At 44.1% G+C, this 22,497-nt stretch overlaps 1 protein-coding gene across 1 annotated transcript in view; it reads left to right on the forward strand.

Annotated features, from left to right (window-relative positions):
* Positions 1 to 22,497, forward strand: part of Col9a1 (collagen, type IX, alpha 1) — a 50,960-nt gene that overhangs the window by 13,203 nt on the left and 15,260 nt on the right. The window contains exons 7-25 of the mRNA XM_013036644.1: positions 774 to 848; positions 1,214 to 1,249; positions 1,426 to 1,488; positions 4,679 to 4,732; positions 4,997 to 5,032; positions 7,245 to 7,268; positions 7,575 to 7,628; positions 9,289 to 9,342; positions 9,963 to 9,995; positions 10,947 to 11,003; positions 13,413 to 13,466; positions 14,946 to 14,999; positions 16,561 to 16,614; positions 18,059 to 18,112; positions 20,072 to 20,125; positions 20,220 to 20,273; positions 20,383 to 20,436; positions 20,947 to 21,000; positions 22,074 to 22,118. Coding sequence (XP_012892098.1) covers positions 774 to 848; positions 1,214 to 1,249; positions 1,426 to 1,488; positions 4,679 to 4,732; positions 4,997 to 5,032; positions 7,245 to 7,268; positions 7,575 to 7,628; positions 9,289 to 9,342; positions 9,963 to 9,995; positions 10,947 to 11,003; positions 13,413 to 13,466; positions 14,946 to 14,999; positions 16,561 to 16,614; positions 18,059 to 18,112; positions 20,072 to 20,125; positions 20,220 to 20,273; positions 20,383 to 20,436; positions 20,947 to 21,000; positions 22,074 to 22,118 — 963 coding nt within the window. The remainder of the gene's footprint in view (positions 1 to 773; positions 849 to 1,213; positions 1,250 to 1,425; positions 1,489 to 4,678; positions 4,733 to 4,996; positions 5,033 to 7,244; positions 7,269 to 7,574; positions 7,629 to 9,288; positions 9,343 to 9,962; positions 9,996 to 10,946; positions 11,004 to 13,412; positions 13,467 to 14,945; positions 15,000 to 16,560; positions 16,615 to 18,058; positions 18,113 to 20,071; positions 20,126 to 20,219; positions 20,274 to 20,382; positions 20,437 to 20,946; positions 21,001 to 22,073; positions 22,119 to 22,497) is intronic.

Here is a 22,497-nt window from a genome sequence, read left to right on the forward strand (position 1 = left end):
GTTGGGCAGACCCAGCAGAGAGGACTCTAGCTCCCTTACAAAGATCCCATTGTAATCGGCCTGGCCTTGGGAGTTTAGAAAAACAAAGTTTTCCTCATGAAAGACGCTTTCTTTTTCTTTCCCCCTCCATTCACTCACTCAAATTCAGAAGCAGAAAAAACCCTGCTCATTCCCTAAGCAGGGCTGCTTTTCAGACGCCAGGCCAGGCTCCCGGGTGCCTTCAAAGGCAGCGCCTGCCTGGGCTGGGGGCCAGGCGCCTGAAGCTGGTGCAGTCTGCACCCCTTCCCCCCTCCCCTGCCATGGCTCCCTGGCAGGTAGACCTGAAGAGAGGCTGGCCCTGGGCCAGGAGCCCCTGCCCCCACCCCTCCCAGCCTTTGCCTGGAGAGTCACCCACCCCATTCTACAGGACCAAAGATTTACATTCAGCTCCTGTCAAGTCCTGCCAAATCTCTGCCCTGCAGTTTCTAATTAAAATCAAGGTGCTGGTGCTGCCCACTCCCTTTTAGGGACACCAGGCATCAGACCCTCCCTTCCTCACCCCTCCTTCTTCTCCCTGGGCCCTGAGGAGGTAAGGCCGGTGAGGCCTCCTCCACCCTCCTGGGTGTCCCGGGCAGTGCTGACCCACCCCATTCAGAATGTGGCAGCGCCCAACCCCTGTGACCCTGAAAGTGCATGTGTTGGGCTGGCTTTCAAACATCCAGGGAGCCCAGAGCGTGGGGCCTGGGCCCTGCTCGGGGCCTCGCTGACTCTGTGTGCTGTTTTGTTTTTGCCAGAGAGGTCCTCCCGGAGAGCAAGGCCCCCCTGGGCCCCCGGGGCCACCTGGAGTGCCTGGCATCGATGGCGTGGATGTAAGTTTCCTTGTCCAGGTTCTGTGTGTTTCCCCTCGGCGCCCCAGTCTTGTGCTGTCCTGCTCTTATTTCACTTGTTTGGGTTGGATGGACTTTTAGAGGGACCAGGTCTCCCCTTCCTGACTCCCCACTAGGATAGGGGTGGAAGGGGCTGGAAGGTTCATGGTTGGATCCTGCAGCCTGTGGATTTGCAGGGGGGAGACGGACCCTCACCCCTGCCCTGCCATCCCAAGGTCATGTCCCTCCGTCTTCTGCCCCACACCCAATCCTGGTCTCATATCTAAAGTGAGGTAGCAAGGTGAGTTAGCAAAACGTCTGGCCTGTCACACTCACAAATGTCCTTACTTTTCCCCTTCTGCCTCCAGGGTGACCGAGGCCCAAAGGGCCCACCCGGCCTTCCGGTGAGTTGATGGCACACGGCGCCCCACCACCTTTGGATAGATGTGTTTGCAGACACATGGGACCAGAGTCTCAACTGTGCCCCGTTTCCTGTCCCTGCTGGATAGATGTGTTTGCAGACACACAGGACCAGAGTCTCAACTGTGCCTTGTTTTCTGTCCCTGCTCTCCCTGTGCAGGGTCCTGCTGGAGAACCTGGGAAGCCAGGAGCACCGGGCAAGCCTGGCACGCCAGGGGCAGATGTGAGTAGGAGTATTGATGAGCAGCTCGCCTAGCCAGTGTGTGTGTGTGTGTGTGTGTGTGTGTGTGAGAGAGAGAGAGAGAGAGAGAGAGAGAGAGTCAGACACAGGCAGACAGACAGAGACGGCTATGAGCGTGGACGAGTTGCAGCTGACAATACCCCAGCAAACACTGACCTGACTCAGCGCCTGCACCTGACTCTCACAGAGATCCCAGCTCACCTGCATGCCCCACCCCTCGCCTAGCTCACCTGGGTGCAGCTCACCTGTGCACCCTGCCCAGCTCACCTGCGCAGGGCCCAGCCCCTTGTTCAGCTCACCTGTGTGCCCCGCCCAGCTTACCTGCATGCCCCTCTCCTCCTAGCCTTGCCCAGGGTGGTGGAGTGGAGTCGGGGGTGGACAGAGGTTTCATGGGCTTCAATCAAATCAGACCACACCAACTGAGAACATCAATGAGAGTGCGGTCAGGCTTTGTGGAATAGAATTACTTGAAGCTGTCAGAGGATGATCAAAATGTCTGATAAATACAGGTCACCGAGAAAGCTAATAGCTTAACACCAGTTGAATTTATTTTTACTTCTGTTTTGAAACTTCACCTTTGGTGTCAGGTGAGAAGATAAGTTCCGATCACATTAAAAACAGTTCAGGAGTGGAAGCACAAACCAGGGTTTCTGCTTAGATTCAGTGTAATTTCAGATAGAGTGTTAGACTTACCTGTCCACCAGTTAGTGAGTTCCTGTGTGTGTGTGCATGTGTGTATGTAATTTATGAGGAGGCTTTCTGTGTAGTCGGGGCTGTCTGGAACATTCTTCTTGACATACCCTCCAATGTGCTTCGATGGCAGGGCTGTGCGGGCCAGGTCCTCAGGCTCACAGTGCCTGGTAGCTTGCTGCTTCAGAGCTTGCTTCACACATGCTTGGCCTTGCTCATCTCAGAACATCAAAAGGCTGGCCCTGATCTTGCGTTACACTGCTTCACTTCCACAGAAATTTTGGACACACAAAAATGCTTTTAAATTTATAAAAGTACAATTTAAAAGCAATGATAAATATTTTTCCTTGTCTATATTTACAGCTCCACAAGGCAAAGCAAACCACATTTCAAATATTAAAAGTTGTGAAGAGTATGGTTTCTCAGATCAGTGGACTGACATTGATTGGTTCTCTGGGAGAAACAGGGCAGGGCAGTGACACAGTCTCTGGGTATAGAGGAGGGAGGAAAAAGAAAAGAAAGGAGGGAGGAGGGAGATAAAAGGAGAAAATCCAGACATGTTCCAGGGTGTCAGCCAAGCCGTACATCTAAGAGAGAAATTAACTGTTGGAAGTGGTTTAGTGATTTTTTTTGCAAGTATTTTTACGATATTATTTCCTTTAGATTTAGATAACCTGTAAAGGCCATTGGTCTAATGTTGTTTCCCACACATAAGGAAACTGAATAATAATAGAACAGCGGTTTACTCAGGAAAATAAGCAAAATAAGACCTATTCTGTAATTTTTTTTGTTCAGTCTCTTCAGGTCTGCCTCATGCAGATAAAGTTGAGGTTCTTAATAGGTGAACAATTGGAGAAAACAGGAAGGACAGTGATGACAATGATTTTTACATTAATAATGATATTGATAAGTCAGTGTCTATTAATCTTTTATAAATGATTTTATTTTATCATTGTAATTATTGGTATGTTTTATAGACGGCAACTTTTGGGTTGAAGCAACTCAGGACTTCTGGAACTTACACTTTTCTTCTTCTACTCTTTGGTTGATTTAACATTTAAAACTTTTTTTTTAAACTGTAATTAAGAATGGACATTTTGAGAATAATGAAATAGAAACTAGACCACAGGTTCTTGGGTTTATGTCTGGCTATAAGGAAACCAAGCAAGCTGACAAGCTTCCAAATTGCTTCCTTAGTGGTGAACTCAAAGACCTTAAACCTCCACTTTCTTATTTGGCTGATTGTGAAGCTTGTGTTTTGGTAATGTTACGGAGAAGGACAGTGCTGAGGTTTCGTGTGGGAATGGGAAGGCTCAAGCTCAGGGTCATACATCCTGCCCAGAGCTGCACAGCCACCCCATAGCAGTCAGGATCGGAGCCCAAAATACAGCTGCTGAGGAAGGACAGAGTGATACCCCGACTTCTTGAACACCAGCTATGCTCATTCTATTCAGTGTCTGGTTTTGAGTGTGCTGTGTGCTGGCTAGACCGGATGCAGACATGGGGTCCACCGTGTCCCAAGGGGCTACCTTTCCCATGGGGTTGGTGCCACTGTGCTGCCAATACCACAGTCCATCCTCAGCTTAATTCAAAGAACGTTCCAGTGACAGACTCAACTCACCACACTCTACGGATGATTTATTGCTGGAGGTGGCCTTTGGGTGGTCCAGCCATTATTGGAGTAGCTATTGCCCGTTATCATTATTGGTCAACCCAGTCACCGTGGAAGAAGATGAGCTACTTGCATGCAGAACATGGGCAGAGATGGGCGCTGGAGGGAAAGCAGGTGGAGTTAGAGGGCCGAGGGTTCTGACTTTTGCGCCCTGCACAAGGGGTGAGGCGTGCTCCCATTGTGCGTTCTCTTTGTTGAAACGTGGAGATGACCTTCACCTCCCCAGAGCTCAGCACCTGTGTCCGGGCTTGTGGCCAGATTATAGAGCTGTAGTTAGGCAAAAGACAAAATCAGAGACAGTTTGTTGAAATTTCCTTTGCATGTGGTTTAATAATTTTTGTCTTCAGCAAATTTCCAGCACCTATCATTTTAAAATACTTTTCTGATTTCTTTGATCCACTCTGTGGAGTTGTCAGAAAAATTAATGTAGAGAAATGCAAAACTGATGGACCATAAATAATAGATTTAGGGGTTAGGACATTATACTTATAGACTTAGGGATTAGGACATTGTAATTGCTTTGTCTCCAAGCAGACACAGAAGGCAATATGGGATTATTGAACCTCCTGACAAAGGACAGTTACCAGAAATTTAGGAATATATTATAATTTTTAAATAGAAAATAAGCAGCAAGCAGATCTCATGCCAAATGTTACTTTTGAGTAAGAGCATGGGGCAGTATTACTTTATAAATATTTGCATTATACATAATGCAACCATCCTGTAGATAATCAACAAAATGAAGAAGCTCTGCCTAGCAGTCTGCCTACAAGTGCAATGTGGCTCTAACATCAGATCTTGCTTTGTCAGGGACTAACAGGACCTGATGGATCTCCTGGCTCTGTTGGACCTAGAGGCCAAAAAGTAAGTGAGCCACAGTCTAATTGTGAGTTGGGATGAAATGCTGAAGTATCCTCTTACTGTAGTGTTTTCAAATAAGCTAAAATATTTTAAAATAAACAATACAAGTCAGCTAAACTACTACAAGTCAGATAAACACTTTTTCCAGAAAAGTTTGGGTCTAAAAATACCAAGATAGTTTTAATGGTTTCAATATCTGTGCAGTTTGCCTGTTGATATATTTGTGCTATGAAAGCCAAGTGCAACGAAGCTCCCTTTATTTTTTAGGGAGAGCCTGGAATTCCTGGATCTCGAGGATTTCCTGTAAGTAGCTACAAGACCACGTAAGTGGAAGCCTCCTATTCTTAGGTAAAATTCTGACATATGCTGTCAGCAACAGTTAATGCAGAGTTCTACTTAAGACATAAGGAAGAACCTTATGACTTAGCCAGTGTGGTCAATGTTCCTATTATGAGTGGAAAAATCTTAGAGATATTTGAATGTATGGTATGAAGTGCATATTTCTATTTGCTGGTAGTATTTCTCTGTAAACAACATCCTCTCTACCTCATTTCTAGAAAACATTCCTTGCATAAAATCAGCAGGCCTAACTACGAATGGTCAGACCATGCTTCACAGCAGTCTTCACAAGTGGGTTTATCACAAGTGGATTTATCAAGAGTGTAATTTCAACCAGTGAAAGACTGTCGCCGCTCTAATTCGTAGGCTAGTCTTCCACCACCACCCAGTCCTACATTGGCATGTCAGTGTGACTTTTCCTTTCTGCTTTTCCTCCTTTATTTCTCTTTTGCTCTTGTCATCCATCTGTATGTTTTTGCTCCTTTTCCCCAATGTGTACTGTTTCATTGCACCTGTGAGTTTCTGCACTGGCTGCCTATTTTCCAGCAGCAAAATATTCTGTTTAATTCAGATATCAACCTTATAGAGAAATCTGTCCAACATCCAATTCTAGTAATGAAATACATGATTCATTGTTATATTCAGTCATAACACTTGCTTCTCAAACTGATCTATGTTTACACATGAGGAATGTTTCAAAGAATACTTTGAGAAGCCTAGCATACTATGAAGAACTCCTGCTTGGGTGACTTCTTGTTTTGGTTGTCTCAATAACTAGAAAGAACAGTGTCACTACCACAGGCCCCGTGTGGATTCTGGGTGATTCTTTACTATGGAGATTGCTGGAAAGCAAGACTGGAATGAAAGCTATCAGGAAGATGATATCAAATAGCTGTGAATAAATGCTATTGTAGCCAGTGTGGGCAGGAGAAAGAATAACAAGAAATCCCAAAGGGGAATTAAAACTGGAACTCGAAGGTAGAAAACCCAGCGAGGGTTCAGTTTTCAGCATAGCAAGCACATTCTCAGTCGGTAACAGACTAGCTCTGTGCTTGGAAATGAACAGAATGTGGCTTCAGTCCCTGATTGCCAGTAGCCTGGTGTTGATAAGGGTTAGGAAATGTAAAGGAGAGGGGGAAGAATGACTAACTTTAAAATCAAATTTAACTTGGGGCAGATTGAGAGTGGAGAATGTGGACAGGGTAACATTGATCAAGGTGCAATGATTGCACTCAAAAAACTGACATGTGGAATCGAAACCTCTTGGTACAACTACTTAAAGATAACAAAAAATAACAAAACAAAACAAAAACAGGCTGGGTGCTGGCCACTCACACCTGGAATCCTAGCTACTCAGGAGGCCTAGATCTGAGTTTGTGGTTCAAAACTAGCTCAGGTAGAAAAGTCTGTGAGACTCTTCAGTTAATCAGCAAGAAGCCAAATGTAGAGCTGTGGCTCAGGTGGTAGAGTGCCAGCCTTGAGTGAAAAAGCTAAAGGACGGCATCTGGCCCCTGAGTTCAAAGCCCCAGTACTGGCACTAAATAAATAAAAAATATATTTAACATAGTCAAATTAGGATCTCATTGTAGGTGACTTCAGGATTGTAGCGCTTTATTTTTTAATGTCTACTAGATTTTTAAAATAATATTTCTAGATTTTGTGTCTAGAAATGTAGTTCCACCTGTCAAATGGAAATTATTTTTTAAATCTTTTTTTCCGCTTTTCTATGACGATAGCATGTTTAGGGAGATTTCTAAACCTCCTTTATTACAACCTGTAAAACTACATTGTCTCAGGTGTAGGATTCTTTATGCACACTGTAATTAATAATATCAATAAAACACTGTAAACTAACAAAGATTTACAATGGTCTGGTTGTGATCTGCCTAGAATGGCATAAACCCTCTGATGATCAGCACCAAAGCCTTCTTCACTTTGATTCTCTTTGCAAGCATGAAGTCTTTAGCATAGCTTAGGAGCAGGGCAAGTTGCTCCTTTTCATTTCTTAGGATGAGTATGCATGTTTAGTGTTAGGGCCCTCTGGTTTTCCGTGGCTCACATCCATGTGCATCTGTGCTTGGGTCTGATATGCTCGCCATGAATGTTTTATGTAACTGTGTGCATCTGTACTTGGGTCTGATATGCTCACCATGAACATTTTATCTTACTCTTTCAGGGCCGTGGCATTCCTGGACCCCCTGTACGTATCACATCATCGTTCTGGAAATACCATGTGTTAAAAAAAATGATCTACTTCTTAAATCTGGTCTGGCTTTGCTATTTCCACTCCCACCAGTGAAGTGTATAGGGTTTTCTAAGTGACCTTAGGTAGCTGCTCAAGATCATCCTCTATTCTTCTGCTAAAGAAAATATTTACAAATGTAGGAGATTTCTGCTCTATTTGTCATTAGAGGTTTCTCAGATGTTAGTGCTTCATTGGGAGCCAGCTCTGGCACAGATTCTCAGTTCTGCCAGTGCTAGGAGTCACCTGTTGCTTTGCCCACAGGGCCCTCCTGGGACATCAGGCCTCCCCGGAGAACTCGGCCGTGCTGGACCCAGTGTGAGTACCCGCTGCACTGTGCTAGGTCTTTGCTGACTTGCTAACACTATTACCACAGAGAGTCAATCATCCTCACTCCACGCTTCTGCCTGAAGCTCCAAAGATGACAGGTGAATTTTATTCCAGCTCAGCATATTGATGGGATGAAAATGCTACCAAGGGAATTTAATGTGTGGTTTGTTTTTTGTTTCTTTTGTTTGTGCAAGTTTTCAGATAGACTATTTTCCCCAAGTAAGGGGTGAACCCTTTTACTAGACTCTCAGCTAGGATTGGGGTCCAGAGGCTTTATGTGAGATTTCCCACATGTTATAAAAAGTAGCCTATTCATTTTCATGTGTAGATTATTAAAGTTTAACTTAAACACTTAAACACGAATGAGGTAAACTTCACAGAGCTCTTTCTGGCAAAAGGGCTTCATGGAGATATTCTGCACATACACCCTAAAAGTTGAAGTACTGATGTTATGAGAAGATAGATCATTGAAAACTCATTTAGGGAAAGAGTGCCATATTATATACCCTATTTTTGTTGTTGTTTTGACCACATTGGGATTGAACTCAGGGCATTGTACTTGTTAGGTAGGTGCTCTACCACTTGAACCACACACTGAACCCAGCACCTTTCTTGTTTTTCTACATGAGCTTTTTATTTGCAAATTCACTTACGGAGCAAAAAAATATGAAATGATTGTATATTTAAAGTAATTATAAGATGTTTCGTGCTTTTTATTGGCATAACATCAAGAAGGAAAACATGTAGACAAGAGTAATATTACTAATGAGCATGAACATTAAATGTTTAGAGTAAACCCACTTCTTTTTTTTGTACCAGTACTAAGGCCTGAACTCAAGGCCTGGGTGCTGTGTTTTAGCTTTTTTATTCAGGGCTGGTGCTTGGCCATTTGAACCACAGCTCCATTCCTATCTTTTTGGGGCTTTCACAGGCTTCCGTGGCCAGACTGGCTTTGAATCATGATCCTCAGATCTCAGCCTCCTGAGTAGCTGGGGTTACAGTTGAGAGTCTGCCAAACTGGCTTGGCATCTATTGTTATCTGAACAGCTTATTTGAATTTAGCCTTCTTTGCTTTTATTTCCATTGCAAGAATCCAGTGACAGACGAAGTGAGGGACTAGATGGGCATCAGCTACAAGACTCAGAGCAAGGCTCAGGTCCGGCAGAGGCTTGATACCCCCTCTCAGCTTCAGCCTGGCTGGAGCTCCTATGAGCCTCAGCTACAAGACTCAGGCCCCGCAGAGGCCTGCAGCCCCACCCCTGTCCCAGCTTCAGCCTGGCTGAGCACTCCTCTCTGCTCCAGTCATCTGATGGCATTAGCAGTATGGACTGTTCTAGTTCCTTGTCAGTCAACTAGGGAAACACAAAGGAATTCCAGTTTGTTTTCAGAGCAGATTAATCGTCATATAGAAAACAAAAGTGGTTTTCCTTTTTTCCCTGAATCTCCCATAGTTTTATTTTATGCTTTGATGATCTTAGGCCTCTATTATTTGGTTTTATGGAACTAAATTGGACCTTGGTGGCAGGTTTTATGCATGATTGAGCTCTGTAGGGGTTTTGAGTAATACATTTTCACATGCCTTTGTGGTTTACTGTTTTGTGTTTGATCTTTGTGAAACCACTGTATCTCAATTTTCTGATGATTTTAGGGTGACCCTGGGAAGAGAGGACCCCCGGGGCCCCCCGGCCCTCCAGGGCCCAGCGTAAGTTATTGCAGCTTGATTTTCTCTTTGCTCCAAGTGTGGGGATTGAAGTACTGTAAGAACCAAAAATGGAAGTGCATATTCACTGGGCCATTGTCCCGCACTTCTGAAATGGCTACCAAGTTTTTCATGCCATCAGAGCACCGTTCTTCCTCTTAGGGGCAGAAAAGCAGAGGGAACACAATCAAGGGAAAAGTGATTTTCACAGAGCAAGTCTCACTCACTACCTTTGAAGTCTTTGACCCGTGAGATTTCCCAAATGCTCATATAAAAGAAGTTTTGAAAGAACTAGTTTTTACTAAGATTTCATACTAACAAATTTAAAATATAGGAATTAAAATATGGAGATAATCTGTGTTTTAATTTGGACCTGAGCAATCTCTCTGTTTTTCTGCTCTGCCTCTCATCTTATCTCCCTGAAGAAATCATTACTGCAGTTGAGGAGTTTGCAGTAGGGATCCTGAGTCCAGTCCTCAGCATATCAGCATATTGTATGCTGCTAGTTCTCTCTTGCATTTTATGAAACAGATATATTTATTACAGTATTGCTCAGGGGATTTATAGTAATAGGATTGAGTTAATTATTTATAGTCCTAACTTTCCCATTTTATTTGCTTTAGGGAACAATTGGATTTCATGATGGAGATCCACTGGTAAGATACTTTTCCTTGAAGAAAATATAGTTTTAATTCAGAGGCCATTAGTTGTCAGATGAACTGTCATTGAAATGTTTTGTGCTTCTGCATTTTACTTTTCCTGACATGTCAGAACAGTTTGAAGCAAGAGGATGCTGTGGCTTATTCCCAGTCAGGCTATAGCAGATTTTCATTATTGCAGTGGTTTGTTCTTCTGTAGACTTCATGCCTAAGATGTGATTTTCATTAAAGCACCCAGTTTTAGGCATTGATTTATATACAGACCACAATGATGATGGGTGCCGTAATATGTGCCATTTTGGCCATTTGGTAAGGGAAGTGGAGGGAGATGGTCTAGGCCCATGGTATTACGGCTGTGGCACACTCGTGTGTGTGTGTGTGTGTGTGTGTGTGTGTGTGTGTGTGTTAGTACTGGGGCTTGAACTCAGGGCCTTGGGGCCTTGGGGCCTTAGTGCTGTCCCATAGCTTTTTGTGCTAAAGGCTGGTCCTCAACCACTGGAGTCACACCTTTGCTTCTGGGTTTTTGGTGGTTAATTGGAAATAAGAGTATCATGGACTTTCCTGCCTGGGCTGGCTTTGAACCTCGATGTCTCAGATCTCAGCCTCCTGAGTAACTGTGATTACAGGAGAGAGACACCCGAATCCAGCTATCATTTCATATCCTTAATCATTGGATTTAAGATCAATGTGGCAAAATGTTAATAGTTATTAAATATAGATGGTTGACATGGAATGTGTTTGCTGTGTTGTCAACTTCCTTCAACTAGAATATTTGAGCATAAAAGTAAAATTTTATAAACATTTTCAGTTATTCAATGTCAATAGTACATTGTGGTTCAATATGTTGAATCTTTTAGAAAAATCCACCTTGTTGTAAAGTATGAATCTAGATTATCCCCCACCCCTTCTCTCTCTCTCTCTCTCTCTCTCTCTCTCTTTCTGCGGCAGTGTCCCAATTCCTGCCCACCAGCTCGCTCCGGATATCCAGGCCTACCAGGCATGAGGGTAAGAGAACAATCTCATTATTTTATTTTCCAAAGTGTGGAAATGGAGCCTTTACTTCAAACACTGGCCTACTTGTTGTACAGACCCCCACCTGGGTAAAGTCTGAGTTTACTTAGTCTGTAGTGGGGATTCAACGTGGAGGCTGCTCTTCCTGACAGGTGCTCTAGAGACCCAGGTGCTTAATTATAGTTGTGTCTTTAGACACAGTCTTTAGACTGGATTTGCTGGTGCTGGTGGCTCAGGTCTGTAATCCTAGCTACTCAGGAGGCTGAGATGTGAGGATCATAGTTCAGAGCCAGTCCTGGCAGGAAAGTCTGAGACTCTTACCTACAATTAACCGTAAAAAAAAAAAATCTAGAAGTGGGGCTGTAGTTCAAGCGGTAGAGTGCCAGCCTTGAGCGAAAAATCTGAGACACAGTGCCCAACCTTGAGTTTAATCCCAGTGCTGGTATTTGTGCACATGTATGTACATGAGTGTGCAAGCAAACACACACAAGGATTGAGACTCAGTACAAAATCAAGGGTCACAAGTGGACCTCATAGGGAGGAAGAGCCATGGGAGTAGGGAGCAGTTTATATATCATCTATTTGAGACTCATTAAGATTTAAAAAGTAGAAAAACTATATAGTATAAGCAGAAAGATTTGACTTTCCTATATTTTTCTCTCACTCTGCCATCGTAATTACTTCAAAATATTTCATAAAGTCAATAGAATAAATGCTAAACCTTGGAGATCAATGGTTTTCATTCTGTTATCTCTGAATCTTAGTTTCGGTTTAATTAAAATAACTTCTTGTTAGATGGAACCCACCCTTAAAATAGTGGTGCTTAGGCCAAACAACTACTTTGACAGGAAAGATGAACCCCTAAGTTCAACATTGGGCACAAAAAGAGGCCGAAAGCTGTGCATCTGAGAGTCCCACTTAGACCCCAGCTTTTCCTTCACCTTCAGAAAGGAGCAGGATAAGGAGGAGGGTTCAGAGCAGCTCCAGAGAGTAAGAGCCAGTGAGATCGGGACTGTGGCTTCCAGAAAGCTCTGGGTGCAGAAGATTCTGTGCTCTTAGCCAGCTTTAGAGGGAGCAAGCTGGGGAAAGAGGTATCACAGGAGGCAGACCTACAGATCATGCTGCTGAACTGGTTGATGGAGTGAGAGCAGTCTAGAACAGGGTTTTCAAATAACTAAAGCTGGTATCTATTATATACAACATCTGTGTAATACACATGGTGCTCATAAGGACATTTAAGGCAGCAGAGTGGCATACTGTATGTGCATGCGCACGTGCACGCGCTGACAGTCTGTCATTTGAGCCATGGCTCTATTTCTGGCCTTTTGTTTGTTTGTTTGTTTCTGGTCTTGGGGCTTGAACTCAAGGCCTGGGCACTATCCCTGAGCTTCTTTTACTCAAGGCAAGTGCTCTACCACTTGAGCCACAGCTCCACTTCCAGCTTTTTCTGAGTAGTTTATTGGAGTTAAGAGTCTCACGACCTTTAAACTGCTGCCCTTAAATCTTGGCCTCCTGAGTAACTAGGACTACAGGCATGAGCCACCAGTGTCCAGCTGGCTTATTTTTTTCTTTTTTAAATATTTAATAATCTCTATTATGGGATGATTAGAGGGGTTACAGTTTCATAAGCCAAGCAAGTACTACATTTCTTTTTGGACAATGTCACCCTTTCCCTCACTCTCTCCCAGTTTTTCCCTCCCATCCTCACCTACAAGTTGTATAGTCATTTTTCCACATAGTGTCTAGTGAATGCCTCAGGTGCATTCTGTGTCCTCCTTACTCTCCCAAAGACAGAGAAATGAACAAACAAGACCAAAAGAAAAGAAAAACAATAAAGAAAAAAATACTTCTGTTTCCATTTCCTAGAGTTCATTTCAATATATATTATTATATATGACCCGATGGCCACAGGCATTGCACCTTTGTGTTCCTCCCCTAAGAGCGTCCTCCTTTGGTCTCACTGTGTGTCAATGGCTAGAGTCCTGAATAATTTACACATCCGGTGTATTTTAGATCTAGCCTCCACATGAGAGAAAACAGTCATTTGTGTCTCTGAGCTTGGCTTACCTCATTAACATGATTTTTTCCAGGTTCATCCATTTCCCTGCAAATGATGTAATGTTATTCTTTATAGTGGCCCTGTAAAATTCCATTGTGTATAGGCACCACATTTGGGGGGGGGTATCCACTCATCTATTGTGGGGCATCCGGGCTGCACTTCTGGATTTTTTTTTGCTGGTTAATTGTGGATAAGAGTCTTGGATTTGAGTGCCTTGGCTGGCTCTAAACCAAGATCCTCAGATCTGAGCCTCCTGAGTAGGTAGGATGACAGGCTATGAACCTTCTGACTACTTTTGGTGCCAAGCCTCATATGATTTTACCTATTGATTTTTGCATTTTCAGGGTCATAAAGGGGCCAAAGGAGAAATTGGAGAACCAGGAAGACAAGGACACAAGGTAAGGAAAGTAACTGTTAAATTGTGATCAGGAAGTGGTAGTCACTGGAATTATAACTATAAGGAAATATTATAGAGAGTAATGAAGTATGATCTTTTATATTTTATTCTTCTCTTTCAAGAAATGCTTGCTGTGAGGTCTTTTTCTTGAGAAGTGAAGAGTTGATTAGGTAGTTCATGAATGTCATCAATCATTAGTATCCTTTTAACTCCTTGCCTAAAATTAATCTATTGAATAACATAATCAGGATAAATAGTCCAATTTTCTGTACAGTATTACAGTTTGGACATTATTTTTTAAGTCTTTTGTTACTTAGTCTGTGAATAATTGAAGTGTTTTACTTATCTAGAAGGCAACACTGGGTTTCTGATGTTAAATTGGAGTAAGACAGGAAAAATACTGTGTACTTTGGAAATTTCTCCACATACCTATTCCCCAATTGAATCTTAAAATTTGTAATTTTGAAGATACGACAAATATTTTACTAGGTTTATATGTGCCATGATTTATGCGAAGTGCGGGGAACACAGGTGTGAAGAATGCATGTCCAACCCCAGGGGACTGGGCACATTAAATATGACATATATATTATATATAAAGATAAGCATGGAATGAACCTAAGTTACATGTGCTGGTGAGGAGCTCTGCAGAGCCAGCCCAGCTCACAGTGGTCTTCGGTCCTTTCCTGGCCTCGGCATCTGTTTTGCTTCTTTTGGGCACCAAGTATGCTCCATCCTGCCCTGAACCTGCACATTCCCTGACAGTACAGGCAGTCATCTGTCGTCCAAAACCGGGATTGTCTTCAGTGGGGAACTGATTTTGAAAGTGTTGTGAAATGGCCATATTTTTTTTTCATTTAATGTAACAATCTGATATTCCTTCAGATTGTCTCACAGGTTGTGTCATTTCAAGCTTTAAATGGTATCTTTGGGAAGGGAGGGAAGAGGATGGAGGGAGCAGGTCATTGAGGAATGAGCGGGGCAGCTCACAGGTAGACTGACCCCAAGCTGGAGGCTGATGATGGAGCAAAGCCTGGAGGCGGGAAGGTTGCATTCAGTCTCTAATTTTGCCCTGAATTTATTCTGTAAATTGATTAGGAACATTTTAAACTTGCTTACGGATGGAGAAATGGACACTGAAACTTTGATAAGTAAGATACAGGGCTGGCAACATCATAGACCAGTGTTTATTCATTCAAACAGCTGTTGCTAAAAATGATAATGAATTGCTCCTTCCACGTCTATTGTTTTAAAGTTACGGTTATTGAGCTTTGTGCTTTTCACCTATGGGAGAATGGTGGGATTTAAGTGGCTTTTATTTGTTAGTATTCTCAGGGTATCTGAGATTCTGTGATGAATATGGATTACCCACAAAACTGATGTAAGATTGTGTAGTAGACTAATCCTGGATGTCAAGTGGATGTACATGGTGAGTAGAGACACCAGGCCTCTTTCTGTACTCACTGGTGGTGTTTTTCAGGGTGAAGAAGGCGACCAGGGAGAACTGGGAGAAGTTGGCGCTCAAGGCCCTCCAGTAATGTGCTTTTAAAACTACTCATCCACAATATACAAATGTGCGAAAAACGATGCCGAGTAACTTCAAGATAGCATTTGAAATAATAGTCTGAACGTGATATTCTCTGTTTTCTCACCAACGTGTCTTTGGGAGATAATTGTTTTGTTGAAATAAGAAAAAGGTCCCCATTATACATATGAGCATCTTTTTAGCAAATAAAACCTTCTCCATATAGCTGATATAGAGCCAGGCGAGTGGAAAGCAAATGGTGAGCACAGGAGGGTGTATTTATTCAATACCATAGTGCTTTTACATGGGATGACGGAAGCAGAGTGCATCCTGCCTGGCGTGGGCGTATGAGCACCGGGTTAATGCAACTTTGTCCAGTGTGTGAGCATTACACCTACCACAGTGCCACTTGATCCTAACCATGTCTTCTTGTGTTTGTATGTGTCAGTCCTGAGGCTTGAACTCAGAGCTTTTCTCTCTTGCCTAGCTTTTTGCTCTACCACTTTGAACAAGGCCTCTACATCCAGCTTTTTGCTGGTTAATTAGAGATAAGTCTCATGAACCTCTGCCCAGGCTGGCTTCAAACTGCGGTCCTCAGATCTCAGTGTCTTGAGTAGCTAGGATTACAGGCATGAGGTCTAGTTCCAACGAGCCATGTCTTCTCATGAAGAGTGGGTCTCTTAGGCTGCAGTGTGGTGCTGCTTACACTGCACATCCTCAGTGGACAAGCTTTTAACAGGGTTCAGAGAGGTGTGCAGATTGGCACTTTGCTAAGAGTTGGATGCTTATTTCACACATGGGAGAGAGGGGTGGCTAATGTAAAAGATGCATGATTTTTTTTATGGGATTGCAGTGTGAACTCAGGGTGTGAAGTTTGCTTGTGTGGCTGGTGCTCTCCCATTTGAGCCATACCTCTAGCCCAGCTTTTTGCTGGCTAGTCTGTGAATGGAGTCTCACAGACTTTTCAACGCTGGTTGGCTTCAAACCACAGTCCTCCAGGTCTCAGCCTCCTGAGTTGCTAGGATCATAGGTATGAACCACCAGTGTCTAGCTCTGAACTATCTTTTTTTAAATTTTATAGGCTCTGACATTGGTAATTGTGCCAACTCAATTGGCATAATGTTTGGGTAAGCCTACCAAATTTTATATAAGTATAATTCACCACTAGAATTCTTGGATTTTTTTCTTTACTAACCAGAAAAAATTGGCTAAAGAATGACTATTTCTTAGTGTTACCATTTTCTAATTTTTATTTTTTGCTGGTATTTGTGGTTGGAACTCAGGATCCTATGCTAAAACACTAGCTCCTAACTCACACCCCAGCCATTCTAGCTTCAGTTTGCTTTTCAAACAGTTGTGCTTTTTGCCCAGGGCAGGCTCCTGAGCCAGGCCTCCAGCGCTGCCTGCTGAGTAGCTGGGAGGGCAGACACGAGCTACCAGGCCCAGTCATAGTCTTACTCTTGGTGATTAAAAATCAAAACGAATGCCCAGATTAGCTTCTGTGATAGAATGTAAACTTTCAGAAGTGGACACTGTACATGAAATAACAGACTCTTCATTTACATTTCAGGGAATGCAAGGCTTGAGAGGCATCACTGGCATTGTTGGAGACAAAGGAGAAAAGGTAAGATGGTGATGATAATTGTGTCATAGCACGGGGTATTAAGAATTTTAAGATTAAGATTAGGCCACTTAAAATAACCAACCTTCCTTCCTTCCTTCCTTCCTTCCTTCCTTCCTTCCTTCCTTCCTTTCTTCCTTCCCTTCCTTCCCTTCCTTCCCTTCCTTCCCTCCCTGCCTTCCTTCCTCCTTCCCTCCCTCCCTCCCTCTCTTCCTTCCTTCCTTCCTTTCTCTTTCTCTCTCTTTTTTTCTGTTTTTCTCCCTCCCTCTGTTCCTCCCTCCCTCCCTTCCTTCCTTCCTTCCCTCCCTTCCTCCCGCTTGACCGCCCCCTTGTCCGCCCGCCTTTTGTTCATTCACTCCTTCACTGTGTGCTGAGATGGCAGGCAGGCAGAGGGGGCTGTCTGAGACCATTAAAGCCGTTTCCATCATGCACAAGCTGGGCTCACTCCTCTAATTCAAGGCGAATGATGAATGCAAGTTCTTTGTTGGATCTTACAACCCTCTCCTCTGGTGACTGGAATGCCTGCTCAGCTCTAATGCTCAGGGTTGAACACTTCCAAGGCTCTGTGGTCCTTTTGCTCCTCTCATGATTCGCCTGTAGTTCTGTCTGAACTTGCTATCCAGAGCTTTCTGTGTTTTAATTCTTATGGCAGACGGTGTTCTCCCGGGTCTCCCACGGGATGATGATTGAACGCACCGACTGCTTCACAGTTCTCAGCCCCGCTCTCTCCCATCGTCATATGTGATTCACTCACTTTGCTGACATCTTATTCACTTTCAAGATGAGGTTACATTTTGTCAAAGAACATTTTGAGAAAATACTCAACACAGTTTTTTTGCTTTGAAATCACATTTGATTGTTATAGTGAAAATAAGATAGTCAGACAGAGGCCATTTTCACGTCAGCAGCTGATTGAAGCTCAGGAGAAGTCATCACTGCACATGCACACATGTAGCCTGAGCCAGGGTGAGGAAGGGAGGAGGAGAGGGGGCTCCTAAGAGTTTGCTTTTCTGGATGACACGGGTTAACTTTTCACGGGGATCTGGATAGGCTCCGAGTCCTGGGATTCCCTCCCACGGCACTGTCCGGGCACCCATGGGGTAGGATGAGGCTTCACACTGGTGAAGCCCCACAGCCATCTGAAGACCCAGAAGGTGACCGCCAGGCCCCAGTAAGCACCAGCGTTCTTAGATCTTGTGGTTGCGATGCAATGTTAACTTAAAATACCCAGCATGGTGTGAGCGAGGTCATTGAGGTACTGTGGGTGAGATGAGCAGGTGTCAATTAGGTTTCACACCTGATTAGATAGTCAAGGGGCTCACTGATGCACTCTGTATTAAAACACACACTCTCTTCTTATCTGGCTGTCTCATTTCTTTAAGAAAATGGTTCTGTTATTTAGCATATGATCAATGTCAGTTTGACTTCCTTGTCTTGTTTTCTACAGGGTGCTCGGGGCTTGGATGGGGAGCCTGGGCCGCAGGGTATCCCTGGGGCACCGGTAAGTGGGGGTCTGTATTCACGTGCTTACAGCAATAGTAGATGATTGTAATACATGTATTTGTGTGTATGCACAAATAGCATGTGTATGTGAATAATTAAGAATGGGAACACAGTCAAAAGTTATTGTATTTATTTAAAACATATGATCTTCCTTTGGGCACAGAGATACAGTCCTCCAATGTGATTTTGTAAGTATGTGTGCCTGTCTTGGGGCGAACTCGGGGCACTATCCCTGAGCTGAGTTTGCTGGTGCTTTACCTCTTGAGCCATGGCTCCACTTGCAACTTTTCAGTGGTTAATTAGAGATAAGAGCCTCATGGATTTTCCTGCCCAGGCTGGCTTGGAACTGCAGTCTTCAGCTCTCAACCTCCAATGTAACTGGGATTACTGGAGTGAGCTACTGGTGCCAGTGTCAATTTGATATTTTTATAGAGTAAGCATCATTTAAATCTTCATCTTAGGTATTTAAATATTTCACTGAAATATTTCTGTTTCCTATGCTGTCTTTTTTGCTCGGACATCAGGCAGCCTGACTCATGGTCTGGGTTGTTCTAACTTTCTGCTACTGTGGTTTTTTAGCTAATTCTCCCATACTTTGATGATCATATGTATGGATGCCTCAAGCCTCTTTCAGAAGTAAATAGATAAAACCCTGATCCATTAGTAATCCCACAGAAAAAGTTGGAAAGATATAAACAGAATTTCTCACTATCAAGGTCCTGTAGCCCAGTGTAACTGATACACTACAAAATCTAGTACTTAGATTTGGACACTGGTGGCTCATGCCTATAATCCTGGCCACTCAGGAGCTCAAGACCTGAAGAAGGTGATTCAGAGCCAGCTGCAGCTGATGAACCTTCAAAACTTGTAGCTCCAACTAACCCATAAAAAAACTGGAACAGAAGGCACGGCTCAAGTATTAGAGTGCTAACTATGAGTGGAAAATATTAAGCCCAGAGGTCAGAATCAGTGTGCACACGCACACATACACACATACACACACACACACACAAAATCAAGGGCTAGAGCATATGAACCACCTCTCCATGCAAGAGGACTTAAGAGAAGGTTGGTTTGGAGGACCATTCTGGGTTGGAAGGCAGGAGGGGATGGACTGAGCATGCTTCATAAAGTATCATACACATGCCACTGCTTTCTAGAGCCAGGGACTTCCTAGAGCTGAGACTGAGGAGACAGAGAGAACCATGTTCTAGAGAAGAATGTGCAATGCCAAGCTGAGCACTTTGATCTGAATCAGCCAAGGATAGGGGTGGTCAGGCCATTCAGAAAAGCTGTGTCACAGGTAGGCACACCTCCTCTGTGAGGCTGCTTGAATCAGATGTAACAGGAGCCGGGTAGCTGGGACAGAAATCATTATTACTGATGGGAATTAAATAACTGGTGACAAATTGGAACCTAGATCACAGTCACAGTGCACAGGATTAGCTTGTATTTAGATGCATACTGATTGCTTATATGCAGGGTACTAATTGCTGGCTGTAGTGTGGAACTTCCTTCATCCATTGTGCATTTCAAATGAAAACACAGTCCTGATAGCAATGCCAACTCTTTTGTGTTCTGGTCCTGGGCTTGAACTCAGGGCCTGGTGCTGTCCCTGAGTGTTTTCACTGAAGGCTGGCGCTCTACCTCTGGAGCCACAGCTCCACTTCCAGCTTTTTGGTGGTTAATTGGAGGTAAGTGGTTCATGGTCTTTCCTGTCTGGGACAACTGTGATCCTCAGATGTCAGCCTCCTGAGGAGCTAGGATTACAGGCGTGAGCCACTGGCACTTGGCTGGCAATGTCAGTTTTCAAGGCTTTAGTATGAACAGTGTTCTTGAACTTAGGCATCTACAGTAGATTGAAGTCAATGACAGAGCAATGTTTGAATAACATGAGTGATGTTTTCTAATTTTGAAAAGACAAGAGTAAATAACATTTGCCCATGTTTTCACACAGGGAGACCAAGGGCAGCGAGGACCTCTGGGTGAAGCCGGGCCCAAGGGAGACAGGGTGAGCTCAGTTGACCCAAGCAGGGTGTTGGCATTCTCCTCCCAGGACATGGCCTGCACAGCACAGTCTTGTCTGTTCTCTCCTCTGCCCACAGGGAGGACAAGGCCCTCGGGGACTGCATGGACTCCCGGGACCCAAAGGGGACGCGGTAAGTCCTGACCGGGTGATTAGCTCAGAATAAACCTTTAGCCTATGCAGTAGGGAAGAAGAGTAAGGCTTGTATTTCTAAGACTGTGTACCTCTTCGTGTGTCTTTAGGGCTTGCCGGGTGTGGATGGCCGAGATGGGATCCCTGGAATGCCAGGAACAAAGGTGGGTGTCCACATCACTTTGGGTGTCTGTCTGACTTTGGGTGTCCGAGTCACTTCGAGTAGCTGTGTGACTTCGGGTAGACTGTGTCACTTTGGGTATCCGTGTGACTATGGGGAGGAATGGGGCTATCTGTGTCCCGGCCAGCTGAACACAGCATTTCCATTACAGCATTCCAGAAGGTTTGTCTAGCCCTTTAATTTTCAAATCAAGTGTCAGACATGGATTTTTCATCTGGTTGCTTTTAGGAACTCAGTGAAGTGGCCCATTGACGAAAGTGGGCGGAGGGAGATGGTGTGTTTGGCTAAATTGATGCCCTGTGTCCTAGCCCACGCACCCCTTAAATTAAGTAACACTTTGCAAGCACATATAAGGTCAGCTGTTGGAAAAATCTTTTTACTTAGAAATGTTGTACTCTTAAAAGGAAGGCAGAGGTTTACGTAGGTTCATTGCTGTGATGAAGACTGTTTCTCAGAAGTGTACATGAGCTGAGGCTATGATGCTGTCTCCTAGGGTGAGCCCGGGAAGCCTGGGCCTCCGGGGGACGCGGGTCTCCAGGGACTACCGGTGAGTGCCTGCCTGTGTATCTGCTCACTGCAGCGTCACGCTGAATTCAGAGGGAGACACGTGACCGTGTGTGGTGACTTTTGAGATAGCGTGCTGCTTTACTTTTAGTTTAGTGTATACTTTTGTATTATTATTTCTCCAAAGAGTTTTCAATTTCTCTAACCATTCTAAATAAAAGCATTATTTGTATTTGGGGTCTCCTTATACTGTTTGGCCTTTCATGAGAGAGTATGGGTTCTCTGAAGTATAGCACACTCAAAGTGATGTTTTTAGCATGCATGTGACTAAAACCTCAAATGGGTTTCACGGCATGTATTCTTGACTCTTTGAAGGCAAAAGTGTCCATTCAACAAGTTTGGTAATAACAAGGACTGGCCCTTGCTTGACGCATGCACTTACTTTTGGGGGTTGGGACACTGGGACCTGAACTCAGGGTCTCACACTCTTACTCCACTTTTTGCTCATGGTTGGCACTCTACCAGTTGAGCCTCCCGTGCTGGCTTTTTGCTAGTTAGTGGAAGATAAGAGTCTCGAGGCTTTGTCTGCATGTGCTGGCTTCCAACGAAGATCTTCAGATCTCAGCCTCTAGGAGACAGGATTACAGGCATGAGCCACTGGCGCCTGGCTGGCATCAGAGGCAGTGTGGAGTGCCAGATCCGGAGCCTGGCATCCTTCTGCCATTCTCTCTTCCACTCCAAAGCCCACCTCATTCATCGCTCCTCCTTTTGTACTCTGTTCCCAAGCCATGTGCTGTCTGTATAATGTTCTTCTGCCTGAGAAGGCCACTGCTGACCCGAGCGTGGTGATAGACCATAGCATGGAAGCGCATCTTTCACAGGTGACTTTAGCTCATACGTAGGATTCTCTTCAGGGTTTGTTATCTGACCAAGCCAGATAACAGATGCGCAATGCCCTGTGCGCGGTGGGCACAGGACACCCGACTGAGCTGAGGAATGAGGGCTGCTCCCTGACGCGAGCATTTGAGCGTACCGCTGCTGTCTGAGCTCTGGCGGCAGTGGGCCGCGCATCTCGGGGAGGTGACTGAGAGCAGATTCTGTGTGCACTTTTTTCAGGGTGTACCTGGAATTCCTGGTGCAAAGGGTGTTGCTGGTGAAAAGGTAAATTTAACTAATATGTTTCCTTTGAGAACACACTTGATGCTTTTTAATATCTCCATTCTACCTTTTACTTTATATTTAACCCCCAGGAGAAATACCGAACGTAAACAACTTCAAATGCTAATCCTTTCCTACTTGAAAATTAGACTTCCTATGTGAGAATGTTATCCGTTGCCAGAATAAAACATAGTCTTACTATTTCTTACTATTTAAAGTGAGGGAGATATGGTGCCATAGAGCCTTATGATGTTATTCAGATAATTTAGCTTTAGCTGAAGAGATGGTATTTTGTCTATATCAGCCACTACTTTATTTTACATACATCAAAAGGTAAGCTAGTAAAAACAACAGATGAAAAAATGAAAGAAAAAGCAATTTT

This window comes from Dipodomys ordii, unplaced genomic scaffold (assembly GCF_000151885.1).
Source record: "Dipodomys ordii isolate 6190 unplaced genomic scaffold, Dord_2.0 Scaffold325, whole genome shotgun sequence".
NCBI classification, from domain to species: domain Eukaryota; kingdom Metazoa; phylum Chordata; class Mammalia; order Rodentia; family Heteromyidae; genus Dipodomys; species Dipodomys ordii.